General features: G+C 34.3%; 1 protein-coding gene across 1 annotated transcript; it reads right to left on the bottom strand.

The window, feature by feature from the left end:
- Positions 1 to 9693: 9693 nt before the first annotated feature.
- LOC134273377 (protein rolling stone-like) lies at positions 9694 to 20418 on the bottom strand. Its single transcript, XM_062755571.1, has 4 exons — positions 20072 to 20418; positions 12885 to 13113; positions 10759 to 10884; positions 9694 to 10472 (listed from the first exon to the last, which is right to left on the bottom strand). The coding sequence occupies exons 1-4, from the start codon at positions 20156 to 20158 to the stop codon at positions 10045 to 10047; spliced, it is 870 nt and encodes a 289-aa protein (XP_062611555.1). The 5' UTR covers positions 20159 to 20418; the 3' UTR covers positions 9694 to 10044.
- Between the last annotated feature and the right edge of the window lie 474 nt (positions 20419 to 20892).

Here is a 20892-nt window from a genome sequence, read left to right as displayed (position 1 = left end):
TATTTTGAGTATAGAAAAGAAAACCAATATGAATGAGATGTATTATTCCGGATTCATAAAGCTCTTTGTAAAATACGGGTATATTTTTGTTACTATGGGACTCTTTTATACAAGAAATAACGTCTTAACCCATGCGCGGATCTAGAGGGGGAGTCGGGGGGGGGGGGGGGAGGGTCAGGCCCCCCCCCCTGGAATTTAGCAGGTTAAAAAAATGTATATATCGTCGTGTACCCTAAATTCGCCCGTACCCTAAATTCGTCCCCAAACTTCTCGAGACCACCACGTTTCGAACTCTGTATTGATGACGTCATATTTAATTGTTATGACTAGTGAACACAATGATGCAACTTTTTCAGCAATTATTTTTCAGAATTTGCAGTTTAAACTAGTATTAAACTTAAATAAAATAAAAATACTTAAAATATCTGATTTTTTATTAGGTCCATTTTTTATTGAAAGTGTACACGGCAGTTAATTCCCCAAAATTACTTCCAGATCAAATATTCCTTCATTTTATACCTGTCATTGTATTGAATTACGTGCATGGGCTTTTAATTTAAGAATTTGATAAAAAGAAATAAAAGCTCAAATTTCATAAGGATCCTTTATACTTTCCACCTACGATATTGACGTTACCTGTGTTTGGTTGACGTACTTTGCGGCCATGCGGGTATCCGTAATTATTTCAGGGGAAAAATCACTGCAAATGATAGTCTCCAAAAATCAAAGATTTTAACATTCACTTTAACTAACAGCTGTGAATGCTTCCAACAATAGAAATTCTGTTGGTACTACAAATTAAAACAATTTATACTGTGCTGCTGATTTTCCCTTTTCTTGTGTGTGTGTTTTGTTTTTGTTCAGTTTTATATAATCGAGATTTTTTCTATACAGGAATATGTTATTGAGACGGCAAATAAATAAAACCAAATATATTATATCAAAAATATTTCCCACAAAATGAATCTTTCAACATGACCAAGCATTAATGATCACATTGTTTGAATAGATCTACTTTTGACCTTGCCCAGTCGCCAGTCCTCGATCATCACCCCCCCCCCCCCTTCCCCTTGCTTGCAAAAAAGTCGGTAAGTGGTCAAGTAATCAAGAAGGAAATATTTTATTTCTACAAATCAAGAATTCATTTTATTGAACAGTCCGAACAGCCGTTTTATTGAGCCGACTAAAGAAGGTGTATTTTTGTCACAATTTTGACCAGTTTGACAGGTGCTACGTCACGTGCATTGAAGCATAACTAATCCGGGCGTTTACTGGGTCGAACTTCACGATATAATCAAGTAAAACAAGATCTTTTCTGCGAACTCTTTTATTTCTCATCTACTGCAGAGCTAGTCGATGAGAAGTTTTTTTCCCCTGTAACGTGAATATTTCACACAGTTCATTATTATAATAATTAGGTGATCAATTCAAGTCTACACATTAAATTATAGTATTCCTATTGTTTTTTTTTTCAGATTGTGCCAGAATTGCACTGTTCAAATATTTTGATTTTCTATCGGTTTTTGCAAGTAAGGTCATTGAATTTTGGAAAATCTAAAATAAAACATTGTATAATTCGCATATCAGCAGGTAATTTGATGAGCATACATGACATCGTTGACAATGTTAATCTGAAAGCACGTTCGTGTTTGTTTATTTTGTTTAAGAAAACGGAGTCGGTAATAGTGAAAGCAATTAAATGTTGTTATATTAATAAATAAAAATTTAAAAATTAACAATTAAAATTTACAATTTTTATTTTAATGATTTTCCAACCCTTTTTTAATCAAGCATCACGGGAAAGCAAATAGACCAATCATCTGCGGCCGTTTTATATCTGAAGGACGAAAATAGGGTATGGGTGATATTTTTATGTGTAAAAGTTTGATTTTGTAGAAGAGTTCTAAAAATCTTGTGAAGAGTGGTAAGAGAAAATAATTTTTAACATTTAATCAGCAATTCCATTCTATAGCTAGCACTGAAGTTTGTTTATCAATTTGCACGCGCTCGTTGTTACTATGACGTCAAATGTCGTAAGGGGACGATTTATGGGTACACTAGGATACTAAAACAAGAAAAAAGTTACTATGGAACCCCCCCCCTGGAAAACGCTGACCCCCCCTGGTAAACGCGAATATGTATGAAATGGGTATGAAAAGTGACAGATTTGAGGCAATAGTGTGTGTGTGAAATTTTTCTGGGATTGGATTTTTTTTCTGACTGGGGTGGACCCCCCCTGGAAAAAATTTCTGGATCCGCGCCTGTAACCTGATATTAATTTTGATTTTTTATTTTACATCATGGAATTGAATATGGTCAATTTTTAAAAATGTTTTAAAGTTTTTAATTTTGGTCGTAATATCTTCTTTGTGAAAAGGACACTTATTTTTCTTCCTCCAACTGATTTACTCCTTTTTTTTTAAATTATAACAGGCCCGACCACAGTTTGTAGCAATGTGTTTCAAATTGTGTGTGAGGGTGTGTGTTTGTGAGGGTGTGTGTTTGTGAGGGTGTGTGTGTGTGTGTGTAGTTATTATTATTTGGGGGGGGGGGGGTATGACCTCTGAAATAATATATAACAAGCATGCAAAATATCTAAATAGCTAAGAATGAAATATTTTTTAAAATAAGCCAAATACGTTTTATATTTATATATCGACAACATACTTAAGTAAAATGATTTAGTAATATTTATTTCCATTCATATGTCGACATGATATATATCCTGGTGAGCTTGAAATCAAAAATACTAGAGAGGGTATATGTATGCACTTCTCAATAACATGAATTCATGTAAAACAATTATTCATTATTAAGGTATAAACGCACGGGGATTGATCCCGGTGAGTTTGAAATAAAAGATACCACAGAGTCTGACACATCTGTTTCATATTTAGATCTTTTACCAGAAAAAGATGTTAATGGTTATGACCACGTTTATCATAGAGCTTTGATAGATAATCAGGTTATCTAACAAAGCTCTATGATAAACGACAAACGTGATGACTTTAACTTTTCAATCATCAACGTACTTCACTTACTAATGCAGCAATATACCCTTTCACCTGTAAACAAGGTTTATATCTCTCCAGGCCCGTAGGAAGCAATTTCAGTTGGGAGGGGGGGGGGGGGGGGGGGGGGACAAAGCCAAACATTTTCAGTTTGGGGCACTAGCAACAACCAAAATTCCTTGACAAGCAAAAAAAAAAAAGGTCATCAGACGTTTTCATTGATAAGAGCGATTTCTCTAAAAGTCGCGGAGTGAGTTGATTCTCACGTTGTGGTATTGAAAACAAGGGACCCATCACATCACCTTGCCCTTTTCTGTCTCACGATAGAAAAGGATGAGGTGATTCAGTTGGCCAAGGGACCTGGAGACTGATATGTATAATCCGAGGTTTTTAGAGACAGTAGGTCCTTGTGCGAAAAAAATCCCTCGCTCATAGCTCAAGGATCCTGAGTGACAAGTATACACGTCTAAACTTGTAGCTGTATGTGGTTGAATTTTAATGCGAATTCTTGAAGGGATGTTACACGAACAAACAAATACAAACCAGTGCAATGCGTAAGTATAAAGCTGTTCCCGATCGGGATATGTTACTTACGTACAAAATAACGAAAACAAAACTTATGAAAGGGATTTATTGTCAGAGATGTTTGACAGTTTTCAACGTTTGGTTCACATAGTTCAAAATTTAAAATCAAATATGGATCGACAACCCAATCCCTATTTTCGACAGTAAAAAAAAATATCGAAGCATGGTTAATCCTTTAACTAGTTACGTTATATAGTAAATATCTATACACATTGACCAAGATCAAGTAGTTAAAAATATTGTTGGTTGTTCGGGAACAGTTTCCTTTTTATATTCTTTGTAATTTCTCAAAATGGCTGATAATGTCCTTGACCTTTTAAAGAAGTCTGGAAGTTGAGATTCAGCTTTCAGTTTATCAATCTTTGCCTTTCTTTGTCCTTCTGGAGAGAGAGAAAACATGATATTAGTTACTTCTTGTTCCATAAACTTCCGGCTTTCATAGGAAGATTTGCAAGCACCAGGAAAAATAGTTCTGTCGCGGGAATAAGAGAACGTCTTTTCCCGCCTTCGAATACGCCTCACCGGAGCAGAAACGGAATGTCCAGTGGCATTCCTTATGAAGGTCTCAAATGCTTGTTCCGTTGTTGTGTTTTCTTGAGTCTTTTTCTCGGGAGTTTTAACCTGAATTGCCCCTTTTGCTATAGCCCATTTACTTTTTGTTTCGGTACCCTGCGATGTCGCGTCTTTCTCAGTAAAAGACTTCCATGTCACGAGCAGACCTTGATTTCTTTGTACTTGTTGTCTATTTCTGTCTTCTGATGCCTCCTTTCGTCGCCAGGAACGAATGTACGTATATCCTGGAATGTTTGTGATGTCACGAACCACGTTTCTCTTTTTCAGGAACGGGTCATACCTTTCGAAGCTGTGTTCACGGTAGGCTTCGGTAGAGGCTCTCATTCTTCGGTATTGCTCTCGTGTGGACGAGATATCACGAGAGCATTTGATTTCCTGTTTTTCCTGGTCCTTTAACATCTGTTTCAAAGTAAATCCTAACTTGTTGTGCTCGTGTTGGTTCTTGACCTTTGTGTTGAGCAACACTTTTCGACTCATTTTTAGACTGTGGTTCAGTTTGCTCTCATTCGTCGTTGCCATTTTTTTTAAAAATACTTTATCAACAAAATCTACAGATTTTCCAAATATTTCTTATAAATTTAACTTCTTCACATACACATTATTTTCCACTCAATATCGCATAAAATTTGAAGAACAATTCTCAATTTTCACAACCAACATTGCAATCATTAACATATTGATTTATAAACATTCATTGTCTTAAATTGAACGTCACTGTTTAATCACAACAAAGAGAGGTATTTGCATAATCCTTGGACTTTAGTATGTCTACAAAATTTGTACTTACAAGGAGCCGCAATAAAAATGGAACAAAAAAATCGAAATTGATTAAATGAACTATATTGATCTTTTACACCATATTAAATTTGCATGCTTGTCGATATGTATGAACAGTTAATTTAAAACATATGTAGATTTAACTTGTCAATGACTGTATAGATTCGTTAATATTTCAATTTAATGAAGAAAAATTATCATTTTCTACTCAAGCTATACTTGAATTAGCATCAAATAAATATAATTATACACTCTCATTGCATAAATCTTAATTTGAGCTATATAATGGTTCTAGTACGATAAACATAAATTGGTATTTAAATCTATAATGAATTAATGTATTTATGAACGTCAAACAAAAACGTGTAATTTTATACTGCTATACACGTACAGCATAGAAATCCAATATTTTAAAGCAAACCCACGGTCGACAAATGAATGTGATTTTTATCCTGCAAATATCGTATTTTTATGTGATTAATATATATTTAAGTTTTATAACGCTAAGGCGAGGAAAAGTTTTAATTTTAAAAGAGTTACAATGTATTTTAATCTTTTATCCACGGAAAAAGTTTATTTATGGCGGTCGAAAGCTCCACAGAATGTTACTTGTTGTAAAAATTCGACTTTTATTAAAATTTTCTGATTCTGGAAAAAGAGATACTGGAGTAGATTGAGAAATAGAAATAGAAAGAGATGCTCTGATAAAATATCCGAAGAAGTGACTATAATATGGAGTAAAACATATATTCAGATAACGAGCAGTATTCAAGATCAAAAGTCCATTCAACAATTCACAATAGGAACAGAGCAAATACAAACCTCCAAAACACCAGGGATCAGGCGCCTTGGAGGAGTGAGCATCCCCTGCTGACCGATCACACCCGCCCTGTGCTTCTTGTCATGACCTAGAAATAACAGAAAAATCCGCCGTCCATTCAGTGTATAAATAATGGAATAACAATTAATATGAAAGAAGTCAGTCAGCATTTGACTCAAAGATTTGTCATTTGTGTATTTGCTGACAAGGTCATTGTGTCGGTAACTGAACTTACAACATGATGACAGTAAACGAGACTGGCTGATATTTTTGTTTCATCAACTTCTTTGTCAATAAACCCCATTTGAGAGATTGGTCATACGTAGAGCATGCTCTTGCGTATCGAATCAACTGAGATATAAACTCCGTATGCAGGCGATGAAGGTACAGTGTATATTGCTGCACAAGTAATGAAAGTTGACGATAGAAAAATTAAAGTCATAACGTTTATCACAGAGCTTGGTTGTTAGATTACTTTAACGATAATGAATATAGATAAAAGCTCAAATATCGGAAGCAAAGCAATCAAGGACTTTTGAAAACATTATAGTTTTTGTCATTAAAAAATCCGGGGAAAAATTCCCACCCTCAACTTACAAAACTTTTAGTTGAGGGTTGGAATTTTTCTGCGGAGTTTTTTTTTTAAACTTCAGACTCCTGTGCTCACAAGTTCTTAAATATTTAAGTAAACATTTATCTCCTGGACAATAAATTTAACTGATTGATAAATAACTCCATTGTAAATGTTATGTAATTGTAAGTCATTTGCTGTTTTGTACATTTTATTCAGTTATCGACTGGCTTTCGCCAATACAGCCACGAAGGTCACAGCGCTCTCGCCCGATATATGGCGGAGCCTGTCCCTTTTCTTAATAAATCTGTTGTAGCTGCATATTTTTAGTCTGTCTTATACGTCGATTAAATGGATGTGCAATTCAGATGTAGAAAGAATTCCGTCTTTTTCGCCCTCTCATTGCCAGCGAGTGCCTACCCAGTAACGCTAATTCCCAACAATCAGCGTAATGGAGCGGACAATCATCAACGTGGAAAAAATACAGCGATTTTACACGTATGTGTCAAAATACCCTGTCAGTGGTTAGTACTAGTGTTTCTCTTTCCCATGTTGCAAATAAATTTTGAATACGCATAAATTTATCATTTTTGTGAATATTACAATATTTATATAGAAATAAGTGTTGCAAATTAAAAAGTAAGTTAAGTAGTTAAAATGCGATAAAATGACTAAAACCATTGAAAAAAAAATTTTTTATCAATGATTATCAAAACAAATAAAAAGTTTTATACATTATTTATCCAACATAAAATTATAATCTTCACTAAAACTGTTTTGAACAGTCATTTTTCTTTCTCGGGTATGAAATCAATCATATATTTAAAGTGCACTTTGTTCATACATTTTTTAAAATCAAAATCGTAACAAACGGTCTATAAGACTCTATATTAAACGTTCATGGCCGTTGAGCAGTACATTTTACTTGCCACAGTGAAACCTTTGGTGACATTAATGGTGGTGATTTTTCAATTATACATAATTTGTGACAATAATTTGTGACAAATGTAAAGAATGATTTCTTTACTCTTCACTGAGATATTAACAGCAGAGAAGGAAAAACTTTAAGATTACTGTGCAACTATATATCAAGAGGTGGATTAAATCATATGTGGATAATTAAAAATTCTAAAGAAATTTGAAAAATTTTAAATCACAAGATTTTACAAAAATCAACAGCTTAAAAACTTTATACACAACCATTGCCCACGATAAATGAATTCCAGGCTTTTTAATATCATTGACAGCTTCCTTTTCAATAAAAATGGAAATCGTCAATTTACCTACCTCTACACTGGTCATTTGCAAAATTATTTTGTTAAGGACAGATGATACAAACAAATTTTTTCTTTGGAATAGATTTAATATCATGTTACATGATTAGAAAAGTGGAAAATTCATAGCATTTTTTCTCCTAAGAACTGGAAAATGAAATAGACTTGGAAAATATTACTAAAATTTCAATAAAAAAATACATGTAGATAAATAACACTTAGTAAAAGTTTACAGATGAAAACAAATTTCAGAATATTTTACCTTGGTGCTAAAAGTATAATACAAACTTTAGAAAAATATACCAAGCCAGGTGAATTTTATGAGGAAATACAAAATGACAAAAAATCAGCAATAAAACATAGGCTGATTTTTACCATTTTGCTTTTCTTAATAAAATTCACCCGGCTTGGTATATTTTTCTAAAGTTTAAATTACACTTTTTGCACCAAGGTAACATATTCTGAAATTTGTTTTCATCTGTAAACCTTTACTGAGTGTGTTTTGTCCATATTTGTAATTATATTGATATATTACTAATATTTTCCAAGTCTATTTCATTTTCCAGTTCTCAGGAGAAAAAAATTCTAAGAATTAGCCACTTTTCTAAACTTGTGATATGACATTAAGCCTCTTCCAAAGAAAAAAATTGTTTGTATCATCTGTCCTTAAAAGCATTCTAATTGTACACACTGTACTCTGAAGGTGCTTGAGTTTCTGATCGACAATATCTATGTCGTTTTTGGAGACCAGGTCTTCCAACAATCTATTGGAATTCTCATACCAATTGCGCCCCGTTATTGTTAGACCTATTTTTATATTCATATGAAGCAGAATTTGTCCAAAATCTTAAACGTGAAAAGAAGAAAACACTTGTTGTGACCTCCACATCGACATTTAGATATATCGACAACGTATTGTAAATCAACAATGGTCATTTCCATTCTTATGTCAATACGATATATCCCAGTGAGCTTGAGATAAAAGATACCACAGAATCTGACACATCTGTTTCATAATTGGATATTTTTACTTGAAAAGATGTTATTGGTAATCTGTCAACCAAGCTTCATGATAAACGTGATGATTTTAACATTTCAATCGTCCCTTACTTTTGCAGAAAATTGCCTTCATCACCTGGATGTGATGTGTTTACATATCTCAGTTGATTCGATACGCAAGAATATGCTCTACGTATGAACAATTTCTAAAACGAGGTAAATTATTGACAAATAAGTTGATGAATATCAGCAGTCTCGTTAAAAGTCATCATCTTGTATAAATTCTATGGGCGATACAATAAGCTTGTCAGCAAATACAATTTATCATTTTGTCAAATGCTGACTAACGATTTTCATACTATATTATAAGTGCATCAAAATGATGGACTAATACTGAATTTAGGTAGGATTTTTCCGTTGCTTCCTGATCATGACCAGGAGCAAACGGCGGGTGTGACCGGTCGGCAGGGGATGCTCACTCCACCATGGCAGCTGATCCCAGCTCTGATGCTTTGGGGGTCCGTGTTTGTTCTACTCCTATTTTGTATTGTTTTATGGACTTTTGGCTTGAAAAAAAGACTGCTCCTTATCTCTTATTATATATTTCAAGCTGTTTTACGTCCCATTTAAATTTTCTTTTACTCACCAAGTGTGGCACCACATATCGCTAAAATGCTTGATACTTTAACCTTTATTCTACACTAAGGGGCATTGAGGTATTCCCTATGACACGGGGTCTCGGTTTTTATGGTAATATCCGAAAGACCCTAAACTCTCGCTTCAAAGTGCTAAACGAAGGGAAAATACCTATTTATCATCGACTCAATTTAGGTAAGTCAAGTTCGGGGATTAAACTCCCATCCTTTCATTTACAGATCTCTTCAACTGCTTCTACAGGACAATAAGATTTGATAAGGCAACAACTTCTGAAATCATAACAGGAATAATTTCGACAAAAAGCATGCTGTTGCTTGTGCCATGGAAATTTTCAATGAACTTGACTCTAGGTTACATGTTTCAAACATATAAAAAACAGATTGTCAATATCATGATGCTGTAAAATATATGCAAGAGGAGAAGAGATACTGGAATATCATTCTTTTAATCAACGTGACTTGAAATTACACAAGAAGTTAAGTAGTAGATCATATACAAATCCATATCATGTATGAGAGCACCTGCATTTTTAATCCACATATACATAATATACAAAAGTATGTTTGAACATTTATTTGACTTTGTTGTATGGGAAGCTTGAACGTAGATATCTGTACATATAAGTGGGTTTTTTTTCTATTTTGAATCATGTGCGTGATTATTACTGAAACAGGTACGAAATATACGCATTTAGAATACTGTAACATTATGTAAATATATGTACTTGATCTAAGGACTTCACTTTTGATTTTTCATTATAATATTGTCGGTACTCGTTTACTCCATTGTGTACTTGTATGTAGTTTGTTCCGAAATAATACTGCTCATCTCAGATTCGAAGTCATCCAACGGTGCCAAAGAATGTTCTTTGAAATACACTTTAGAGAATATCCATAGACGCAACCTATACAACAAGAATAGTAACGTCTGACTAAGTATTGCCAAGACAATACACAGCGTACACGTCACTATAGCCTCCGTGGGTTTTACCCAGTTCAGGACGTTGTAGGCGTAATGTCGTCCCTCCAAAATTGTTCCATCGTTCAGAAAATATATAGCATTGAACAAGGAATACACGGATCCCAAAGCCATCGTGTATAACATGTGTAAAAGTCGGAATGGAGTGGCCGATATCATCATGTCCAGTAAAACGTAGACAGAATTCATAGTGTGCTTCAGTCTGCTTAAATCTGTCTGGAATAGCTCTGTCAAAAAAGGATATCACGTCTAAAACAAATTAGATATCTTTTAGTTCGAAAATGTCACAGAATAAAGGTACCTGATTTTTGCATTATGTACAAAAAGTCTACTTGTAGACATCGTTATTATTGTCTTGCTTTCTACCTTTATACCACAACGTAAATACTTTAAGGTATATGCATTTTAATGATTAAACAACCAATCAATCAAAGGGTTTATAAATAATAAAGGAAAGAATCAAGAAAAGAATGTTTTTTTTTAATATAATAAAGTATATTTTAAGTAACTCACTGCTATGATCTAGGAAAGATATAAATGCCCAATAAGACATGGTCACGATAAACGCTGAATTATAACTTAGGTTTTTTAGCACCCAAAGAATCTTCAAGGAGAGCGGCATCCTGTCAAAGTGTCTATCTGAAAAGATTTTTTTAATAATAAAAAGCACAAATTAAAATATACGAAAATCAAAAGGGACCCTTAACTTTTTATGCCCCTGTAAAAGAAGTTTCGGGGGTATATAGTTTTTGTCGTGTCCGTCCGTCTGTCTGTCTGTCTGTTTGTCCGCAAAAACTTTAACCTTGCCTGTAATTTTTTACTCGGTGGGTCTATGGCTTTCATAGCTGACAGGTATATTCCTTGTTAAAAGACCTTTCTTTGGGTACCATCAAATTTGACCTTTTGACCTTGACCTTGGAGTTTGACCCACTTTTACACAAAAATTCCAACCTTTTAATTTGGCCATATCCTTTGAACAGTAGATACCAGGACGTTAATACTTTCTTATATGTATTTTTTGTGGCAAGATCTTTCATTGAGTACCGACAACTTTGACTTTTTGACCTTGAACTTAGGGATTTCCGTACTTATGAAAAAACTTTAACCTTGGCCATAACTTTTGAACGGTAAGAGCTAGGGCTTTCATACTTTACATATGTAATCCTTCATTGGATACCAAGAACTTTGACCTTGACCTTGGAGTTTGACCTACTTTTTAAATACAACTTTAATTATAATTTTTGAAGGGTTAAAACTAGGGCTTTCACAAATTTAATCCTTGTGACAAGACCTTTCATTTGATATCAAAAACCTTGACCCTTTGACCTTGACCTTGGAGTTTGACCCATTTTTACACAAAAAATCTAAAGTTTTATTTTGGCCCTAATTTTCAAACGGTAGATACAAGGAATTGCATATTTCAAATATCAAATTTTTTTGGAAAGACCTTTCATTTGAAACCAACAATTTTGACGTTTTGACCTTGACCTTGGATATTTCCCTACTTACAAAAAAACTTTAACCTTGGCCATAACTTTTGAACGGTAAGGGCTAGCGCTTTCATACTTCACAAATGAGATCCTTTTGAGAAGACCTTTTATTGGATATCAACAACTTTGACTCTTTGACCTTGACCTTGGAGTTTGACCTACTTTTTACAAACTTTAACCTTGGCCATAACTTTTGAATGGTAAGGGCCAGCACTTTCATACTTCCCATATGTAATCTTTGAGACAAGGCCTTCCTTTAGAAACCAACCTTGACCCTTTGACCTTGATCCCGGAGTTTGTCCTACCTTTAAAAACGTTAACCTTGGTCATAACCTTTGAACAGGTGGTGCTAGGGTTTTATATTTCACATTTGTATTTCCTGTAAAAAGGCCTTACTTTAGGTACCAATATATTTGATCTGCAGATCTCCAGAGAGCCGGAGGTCAACTAAAAACATAATTCATCTACACATAATACAAAATATTTGCAAACAAGAAACATTTCAATATTAAATGTCTATCTAGTATGTATGAAAACGACGTAAATTAGCACAAACGTTCCAGAAGCTCATTTAAGGTTGACAAAATTTATTATAGTACATGGTAGTTGATATTGAACTAGACGGAAATAATGCAATGATTGCCTGTCTTCAAGTTTCACTATAATGTTTCTGAATAAAAACACACATGCTTGTTCTATATCGAACAAAAGATTTTTTTTCATTTGTAACAAGCTCAGGTAAGTTTTTCATCCTTAACCACCATCTGCAGCCTATCTCTTTATTTCGAATAAGACAAACACATGTATTATATAGGTCTATTGTTTTAACAATAAAGAATATGGGGTATTGCTTTGTTTTAATTGAATGCTCCGGACTGAAAATTGAATTTCGTACTATAAGTTTTACATTTGTAAATTACATGTTCATGTTTCCTGAATGTTTGTTTAATGAGTAGAAGTCAACGTGGATTTTTTTCTGTTCTTCATTTTCTGTAGATGGATTTAAAAAAAAATCTACATACTTGGGGTATTTTTGAAAATTGTATATTAGAAAGGTTATTTAGAAATATGTGGATGAACAACAGCTAGCAGCGTGAGTACATTTAAGTTAACAGTTTTTCAAAATCAGTATAACTTATACATGAGTACCTAGGTTTTCCTCAGTCCTGATTGTGTAGAACAAACTACACATTGTCTGGTATACACTTGTGACGACCAACAGGAAGAAACTCCAGTTAGTGGCGTAAACAGCATAAGTCCAAGTACGGTCCTGATAGAAAGCAGCTGATTCGTAGACAATGTCTGCCAGAAACCAACCAATCATAGCCGTTGACACAATCAAGCGACAACCCATGTAAAGCTTTTGACTAATAGGCCACTACCAACAAAATAAAATATTTAATTACATCATACATCGTGAATAAAATACCCCTTATTTCCATTTCACTGCTAGAGATGAAGCACATTTCTATTACCCTAAAATTCAAATTGCTCTATATTTTTTGATCATTTCAAAGTTGAAGGTTTCAGCAGCAATTTTGTTTCACCCTGTTTATTCGGAGATAAATCTGGGACAATCAAGCAAAAACCCAGATATCCATCTTTAACTTTAAAATTGCAGCAAATAGGAGGTTGCTCAACATCGATGTTAGCATATGATTTCTATCATGCTTTAAGGATAAATAACACAAACAAACTTTTTCAGAAATCAGCTATATTTCTCATAGATTAACAATTAAATTTGTAACATGAATAATGTTTACCAAGTATAGTTGGAGAATTGTATAAGATGTTTTGTCATAAGTTTAAGATTTTGTGCAAAGTTTTGTATGGAATTATATAGAAAGTAAAACAAAGTCTCATATCTAAGCATCAAGGAAAACCTATGATTTCTTTATAATTCAGGGATTTATCATTTATGTCATTTCAAATCAAAATGAGTCAGAAGATATATATTAATCCAAGCATCCATTTTTTGTTTGTGTTAAGTACCTTTAAGTATGACAAGCATTCGAAAACCTTCGTAGCAGTATTTCTGCATATATACAGAGTACTGGAGATAAACTTGGTTACTACTGCGTGATGACATTCATATAGTGATTGCAAGCATAAAGTTAACGTGTCTTTTTATTTACAGAAGATGTCGTGTAATTTGGAAGACAAATCCCAAGCTGTTCTGAATTCTGTTTTATTTATAAAACTCTCCTCCTTCATTATTCGCGCAGAATAATCGATACGCAAGAACAGAAATCTAAAAGCCATTTGCTTATACGATGTGGAGACGATCATGATTCAAGTAGATAATTTGTTAAAGCTGTCCACTTTGAGGACAGAAAAAATAATCGACCATGAACACTTGTCAAAACAAGCATTGATTTTTTTCCCGTTGTGAATCTTCATGATGCCCATGCATATAGCTAGAGACTTTCAGAATTTCCATTGGTATTTTGTTTTTGAAATGCATAGATATTAGGGTACCTTAATTTGTATTTTTTCTTTTGTTTTTGTTTGTTTTGTTTTTTGTTTTTGTTTGTTGGTTTTTGTTTTTTGGGGGTTTTTTTTGTTAGTTTACCTACGAGCTTTTCTGAATACACATCAGCGAATACAATTTATCATTGAGTCAATTGCTAACTGTCGTTTTTCATACTAATTGTTAGTCCATTATTTATACACTGAATTGAGGACGGATTTTTCCGTTATTTCCCTATCATGACAAAAAGCACACTGCGGGTGTGACCAGTCGGCAGAGGATGCTCACTCCTCTATGGCACCTAATCCCACCTCTGATGTTTTAGAGGTCTGTTTGCTCTACTCCTATTTTGTATTGTTTTATGGACTTTGATATTGAATACTGTTCGTTATCTCCATATCCTTCATCGACTATAATCAAACATGCGGTGCATTTTTACTCTCTAAAGAAGATTCGGGTATATTGTTGTTTCCGTGGTTAGTCCGTCTGTTACACTTTCTTCTTCCTCAATCTCCTCTTTCATTTTAAGAGAGTATTGTTATATGATAGATGTTGTCTTGTAAATGTGCAATAGAGTTTTGGAATTTTAAACATTATCCTAAGGACAAACGGAGGTCAAAAAATGACGTTTTCTTCTATAAAAGCCTGCTTCCCAGAAGTCCAAAAATTCCGTTTATCTGCTAATTAATGACCAGGAGCACATGACGGGTGTGACCGGTCGACAGGGGATCATCACTCCTCCATGGCACCTGATTTGTCTTTGACCACCTTTAGAGCTTCGTGCTTCTTCTGTATTGATTCAATCATCTTTCGAGTTTGAAAACTGTTCGTTATCATATTTCGTGCATTTAGAAAAAATAAATTCTATACATCCTAATGAAACTTGGGTTGCTATTTCGTTCATTCCTTAAAATTAGGTTTTATATCTATTTCAAAAACAATCATATCCTGCTACAAATCATGGGACACCCTGTTTTCCCTGCAAAGTTTCACACAGACTCAGATGCGACCTTTCAACTTTGAAAAGGAGAGTAACGCCCAAAACACAGGAAATCCGGAATATTTAAAGTATTGAAAATAATTTTTGCCGTTTTTTATAGGACCAGTAATTGGTCTTAACGTATCCAGTTTTTATGCCTCCGTATCGAAAGAGGTATATTGCTTTTTTTCCTGTCTGTCTATTTGTCTGTCTGTTGTCAACTTTTACCTAGTCCATAACTATTGCGCGGTCAAGGGTAAGACTTTGATATTTCAGTGTTCATTATGACAAGACCTTTCTATTTCGTAAAGAAACTTTTGATCATGTGACCTCAACTGTGACCTTTGACCTACATTTGAAATCTTTAACATTGGCCATAACTATTGCATTGTAGTCTGCGTCCCACTCCAGGATTGTTTTACCATCGCGGGGGCATAGTATTTCACAAACAATCTCGTTTTTGGTTGTTGTTGTTGTTTTTTTTTTGTGGTACGATTGTGAGTATTTAAAAAGATGTTTCAAATATGGTAACGTTAGAATTCGTAGCACGGAGGTATCCCATACTACCTTAAACGTACACGGACGGGTTATTTCTAGAGAAGCCCCGATTCATTTTCGTATGCGTGTTGAACTGACTTTATGGAAAATTACAGATTATAATGCATCCCTTTACATCTAAAGTGTTACACAAATATAAAAGAACTTTTGTAGAAAATATTCAACATTGATCGACCTTAGTTTAAGTGAGAAGTTTCAGAGCAAGGAGTGTTGACATAATCACGAACTACAATAGACTTGTCATGAGTCAATGCATTAGTTAAGCTTTGAGCTCTTGAAACATTCAGTGTCTCTTAACTATAATACATATGCCCTGTTCACACGGACAGTTTAATTCGCGGTATATTAATGCGAAGTAAACTTATGCCCTGTTCACACGGAGAGTTTAATTCGAATTAAACGTAAAGTTACTGCGAATTAGCTTCGCTTAGCGTTCACACGGAGAATTTAATGCGAATTAGTTTAATTCGAATTAATTTACTGCGCATTAAATTACTTCGCATTAGCTCCGTGTGAACGCTAAGCGAAGCTAATTCGAATTAAATTTTGACGCATGCGTAAGGCCAGAATTAAGTCACAGGACACGTGTTGGTGGTTATATATAGGTATTTGTGCTATATTTGGTTCAAAAATTGAGGGAAAGTATGTTAATCACTAAAATCAATGAATATCTGTAGTCACTACATGATGTATCAAAGGATGACTCTGCATACATGACGTGATTTACATATGACGTCATAATAGACTTACTGACGCCTGACTGAAGAGGAAAAAATTTAATTCGCATTAGTTTACTTCGCATGAGCTGTCGTGTGAATGCAATTTAATTCGCATTAATATGATTCGCATTACTTTACTTCGCATTAATTTACTGCGAATCAAACTCGTCGTGTGAACAGGGCATTATACCAATTAATGCCCTGTTCACACGAAGAGTTTAATTCGCAGTAAATTAATGCGCAGTAAACTAATGCGAATTAATGCCCTGTTCACACGACGAGTTTAATTCGCAGTAAATTAATGCGAAGTAAACTAATGCGAATCAAATTAATGCGAATTAAATTGCGTTCACACGACAGCTAATGCGAAGTGAACTAATGCGAATTAAATTTTTTCTTATACAGTCAGGCGTCAGTAAGTCTATTATGACGTCATTTGTAAATCACGTCATGTATGCAGCGCCATCCTTTGATACATCATGTAGCGGCCACATGTATTCATTGATTTTAGTGATTAACATACTTTCCCTCAATTTTTGAACCAAATATATATAGCACAAATACCTATATATAACCACCAACACGTGTCCTGTGACTTAATTCTGGCCTTACGCATGCGTCAAAATTTAATTCGAATTAGCTTCGCTTAGCGTTCACACGGAGCTAATGCGAAGTAGTTTAATGCGCAGTAGATTAATTCGAATTAAACTAATTCGCATTAAATTCTCCGTGTGAACGCTAAGCGAAGCTAATTCGCAGTAACTTTACGTTTAATTCGAATTAAACTCTCCGTGTGAACAGGGCATAAAATTCTACTTCTACGGTCAGGCTTCAATAAGGCTATTATGACGTCGTTTGCAAATCACATCGCCTTATGAAGAAGCAGGTTGTTGTGAGATGTGTATTGTTTCATCTTGTATATTATTAGTAACATTAAGTTTCTTGAGCATTCCAGAGTGGTCAATATGTTTGGTCATTTTTTCTAGAACATTCTTGAACTTTGTTTATGTCTAGAACTTTCCAGGAATATCATGTATTTACAATTTCTAGAATATTCTAGATTTATAATACTGTATAAATACCCTGTCAATTCGATGCATAAATATACTTTGTCGTATAAGCACTATTGAGGTATTACTGGGATATAATTTCACTGGGACATTGTGTGCAGCAACGGACACTCTGATGTATGTATTTTTAGATTTTTGCTAAGTTTGTACTTAATGATTTGTTTATTACTGTAAATAAATTATTGTTAAGTTTAAACTGTGTGATTGATCTTTGCTGGCATTTAGGGTTATTCTGACCCATAACAAGGTGCATTTGACATAATGTTACTATGTCTGTACACACATTTTACATGTTTTAGTGATTAACAAAATTTTCTTTAGTTTTTCACTCAAAAATAGCACAAGTACTTATGCCCTGTTCACACGACGAGTTTAATTCGCAGTAAATTAATGCGAAGTAAACTAATGCGAATCAAAATAATGCGAAATAAATTGCGTTCACACGACAGCTAATGCGAAGTAAACTAATGCGAATTAATATTCTACTTCTACGGCCAGGCGTCAGTAAGGCTATTATGACGTCATTTGCAAATCACGTCACCTTATGCAGGAGTAGATGCATTTGACATAATGTTACAGTGTCTGTACACACAATTTAGTGATTAACACAATTTTCCTTTGTTTTTCACTCAAAAATAGCACAAATAATTCAAGCTGACCACGGACATGTGTCATTTGACCTAATTTTGCCATTACGCATGCCTCAAAATTTAATTCGAATTAGCTTCGCTTAGCGTTCACACGGAGCTAATGCGAAGTAATTTAATGCGCAGTAAACTAATTCGAATTAAACTAATTCGCATTAAATTCTCCGTGTGATTGCTAAGCGAAGCTAATTCGCAGTAACTTTACTTTTAATTCGAATTAAACTCTCCGTGTGAACAGGGCATTAAAGCTGACCTCCGACATGTGGCATTTGACCCAATTTTGCCATTACGCACGACTCAAAATTTAATTCGAATTAGCTTCGCTTAGCGTTCACACAGAGCTATTGCTAAGTAATTTAATGCGCAGTAAATTTATTCGAATTAAACTAATTCGCATTAAACCTCTCGTTTGAACGCGGTTCAAATTTAATACTTGCATTATATTATGCCCTGTTCACACGGAGTTTAATTCGAATTAAATGTAAAGTTACTGCGAATTAGCTTCGCTTAGCGTTCACATGGGGAATTTAATGCGAATTAGTTTAATTCGAATTAGTTTACAGCGCATTAAATTACTTCGCATTAGCTCCGTGTGAACGCTAAGCGAAGCTAATTCGAATTAAATTCTGATGCATGCGTAATGGCAAAATTTAGTCTAATGCCATTTGTCGGTGGTCAGCTATAGGTACTTGTGCTATTTTTGAGTGAAAAACTAAGGAAAATGTTGTTAATCATTTAAGGAATGACTCTAATTCTTGGCCAAATTATTCGATTATAACCTGGTTTGGGTGACCAGTTTACGCACGCTTTATAATCCGCGAAGCGGATTATAAAAAAGCGTAAACTGACCCAAACCAGGTTATAATCGAAGAATTAGAGTCATTCCTTATAATCTAATTTTAAAATATTAAAAATAAAAAAAATTAAACAGCTGTGGGTGTAAAATTGTGCTGCTTTTTATGAGTTCGAATTTGAATTTGCCGCTCAATAATACATCCCTAGTAACGGAAGTGATATGAAACAAGGGGAAGTAATAACTGATACACAGATCTAGCAGCCGTGATGTTTGTTTACATGAGGTAAGATCGAGCTACTGTTTGAAGGTAAAGGTACATTTATTAAATCTGGAATTTTCCATGAATCCCAAGGACTGGAAATGAGGGGATTGCATGGATACAGATGATTCAGCTGGTTGTCAAGGGGGTGTGTCCCCATACCAAACCAGGTTATTGAGAAATAATTTGCGTTCCTTTTTGGAAATCAACCAATGAGAGACTAGAATACAAACAAACTTGAATTATTAAATTGTGTATAACACACTTTGCCATTATGTCAAATGGATCTGCTTCTGCATAAGGTGACGTGATTTGCAAATGACGTCATAATAGCCGTGCTGACGCCGGGCTGCAAAGTAAAATTTTAATTCGCATTAGCTTACTTCGCATTAGCTGTCGTGTGAACGCAATTTAATTCGCATTAGTTTGATTCGCATTAGTTTACTTCGCATTAATTTACTGCGAATTAAACTCGTCGTGTGAACAGGGCATAAGTAACAATTGAAATAGTTTTATCGGACAAATGTCTTTCTATTCTGAATAATAATTGCGGTTCATATCATTGTAACCTTGAACTTGTCTTTAGTTATCGATCATATTCCAATGTATATAATATTCTTAGAAGATCGTAAATCAATATTTCAAAATTACTGATTTTTTAATTTGTTTACCATGCAACCGTATTATTGGAAACTAACAATTTATATCCGACGTCTGCAGTTTAACGCGTTAAAGTGCGATCACATGCGATACTGCTCTACGCTTAGATTACTTGACTTTTATAATCGATTATTGGAAGACTGCAAAGCATAATTTATAACAAAATCATCAGTCTTACCTGGGAACGGACAAAGTCTGCAGGAGTGTCATGATTTAGTCCTAAATTATCAGATTGAAATTCTTTTACAAACGTTTCGCACGCCATATTACTCTAAAAGCAGTCCTTTTATTGGACTATCCGTGACTCCTCGAGGTAACGAGACTGATTCAATACTGTCACTGTTTTAGATCTGCACACTGCAACAGCTGTTTGTATAACATTTGCAATCCAGTCATTATAGATTTGACATTTCATTCAGTATAGATTTACTAATAAAAATCGTTTACAGCATACAGTCGAAGAGATGGTTTGGGTTATATGCCGACTGTATGGACTTGATTTAGTAATGTTTCCGAACCGTGTTCCGATCTGTAGGCACCAATCGATGGGAAAGCATTGACATCATAGGACAAAGCATCAGCAGATTTCCATACTGTTAAAGCCTTCTTTTCAATCTATGCAATTTCCATTTCATTAACACTTAGTATTTGTTGCATATAGCAAAATAACTTCACATCATTACTTTTTTGGACAATTAGATTTCATTTCAAACCAAAGGATTACTAAACAAGCCCTATCTACTTTATAAACCCACGCAGACTTGCCTTTCAGATGCAACACGTTTCCCTTGCAGGGTTCCGTCAGGATTAAGGTCAAGATCTAGTAAATGAAAGGTGCCTACAGATTTATAAAATTTGAGAAATAAATTCCTTTTTTTATGCTTTACAACTCAAGCTTGGTCAAATAAGGTGTTTCGGGGCATAATTTGTAGGTAAACAAGATGAAAAACTGTATTTTAAACAGTCATTTTCAATGCAAAATTAAGAAAACCAGTCATG

Source organism: Saccostrea cucullata, unplaced genomic scaffold, assembly GCF_032062105.1.
Source record: "Saccostrea cucullata isolate Sc308-1 unplaced genomic scaffold, CSIRO_AGI_Scuc_v1 ctg195, whole genome shotgun sequence".
Taxonomy (NCBI): Eukaryota; Metazoa; Mollusca; class Bivalvia; order Ostreida; family Ostreidae; genus Saccostrea; species Saccostrea cuccullata.
The sequence above is the reverse complement of the archived record's forward strand: the minus strand, read 5'-3'. Positions and strand labels throughout refer to the sequence as shown.

What these genes read in the sequence shown, in the direction of transcription:
- LOC134273377 (XM_062755571.1), bottom strand. Translation starts at nt 20,158, where the DNA reads ATGGCGTGCGAAACGTTTGTAAAAGAATTTCAATCTGATAATTTAGGA. An exon ending in CAGACTTTGTCCGTTCCCAG is followed by an intron (nt 13,114 to 20,071) that starts GTAAGACTGATG and finishes TTTTGTTGGTAG; the next exon opens with TGGCCTATTAGTCAAAAGCT. An exon ending in CAGGACTGAGGAAAACCTAG is followed by an intron (nt 10,885 to 12,884) that starts GTACTCATGTAT and finishes AAATCTTTTCAG; the next exon opens with ATAGACACTTTGACAGGATG.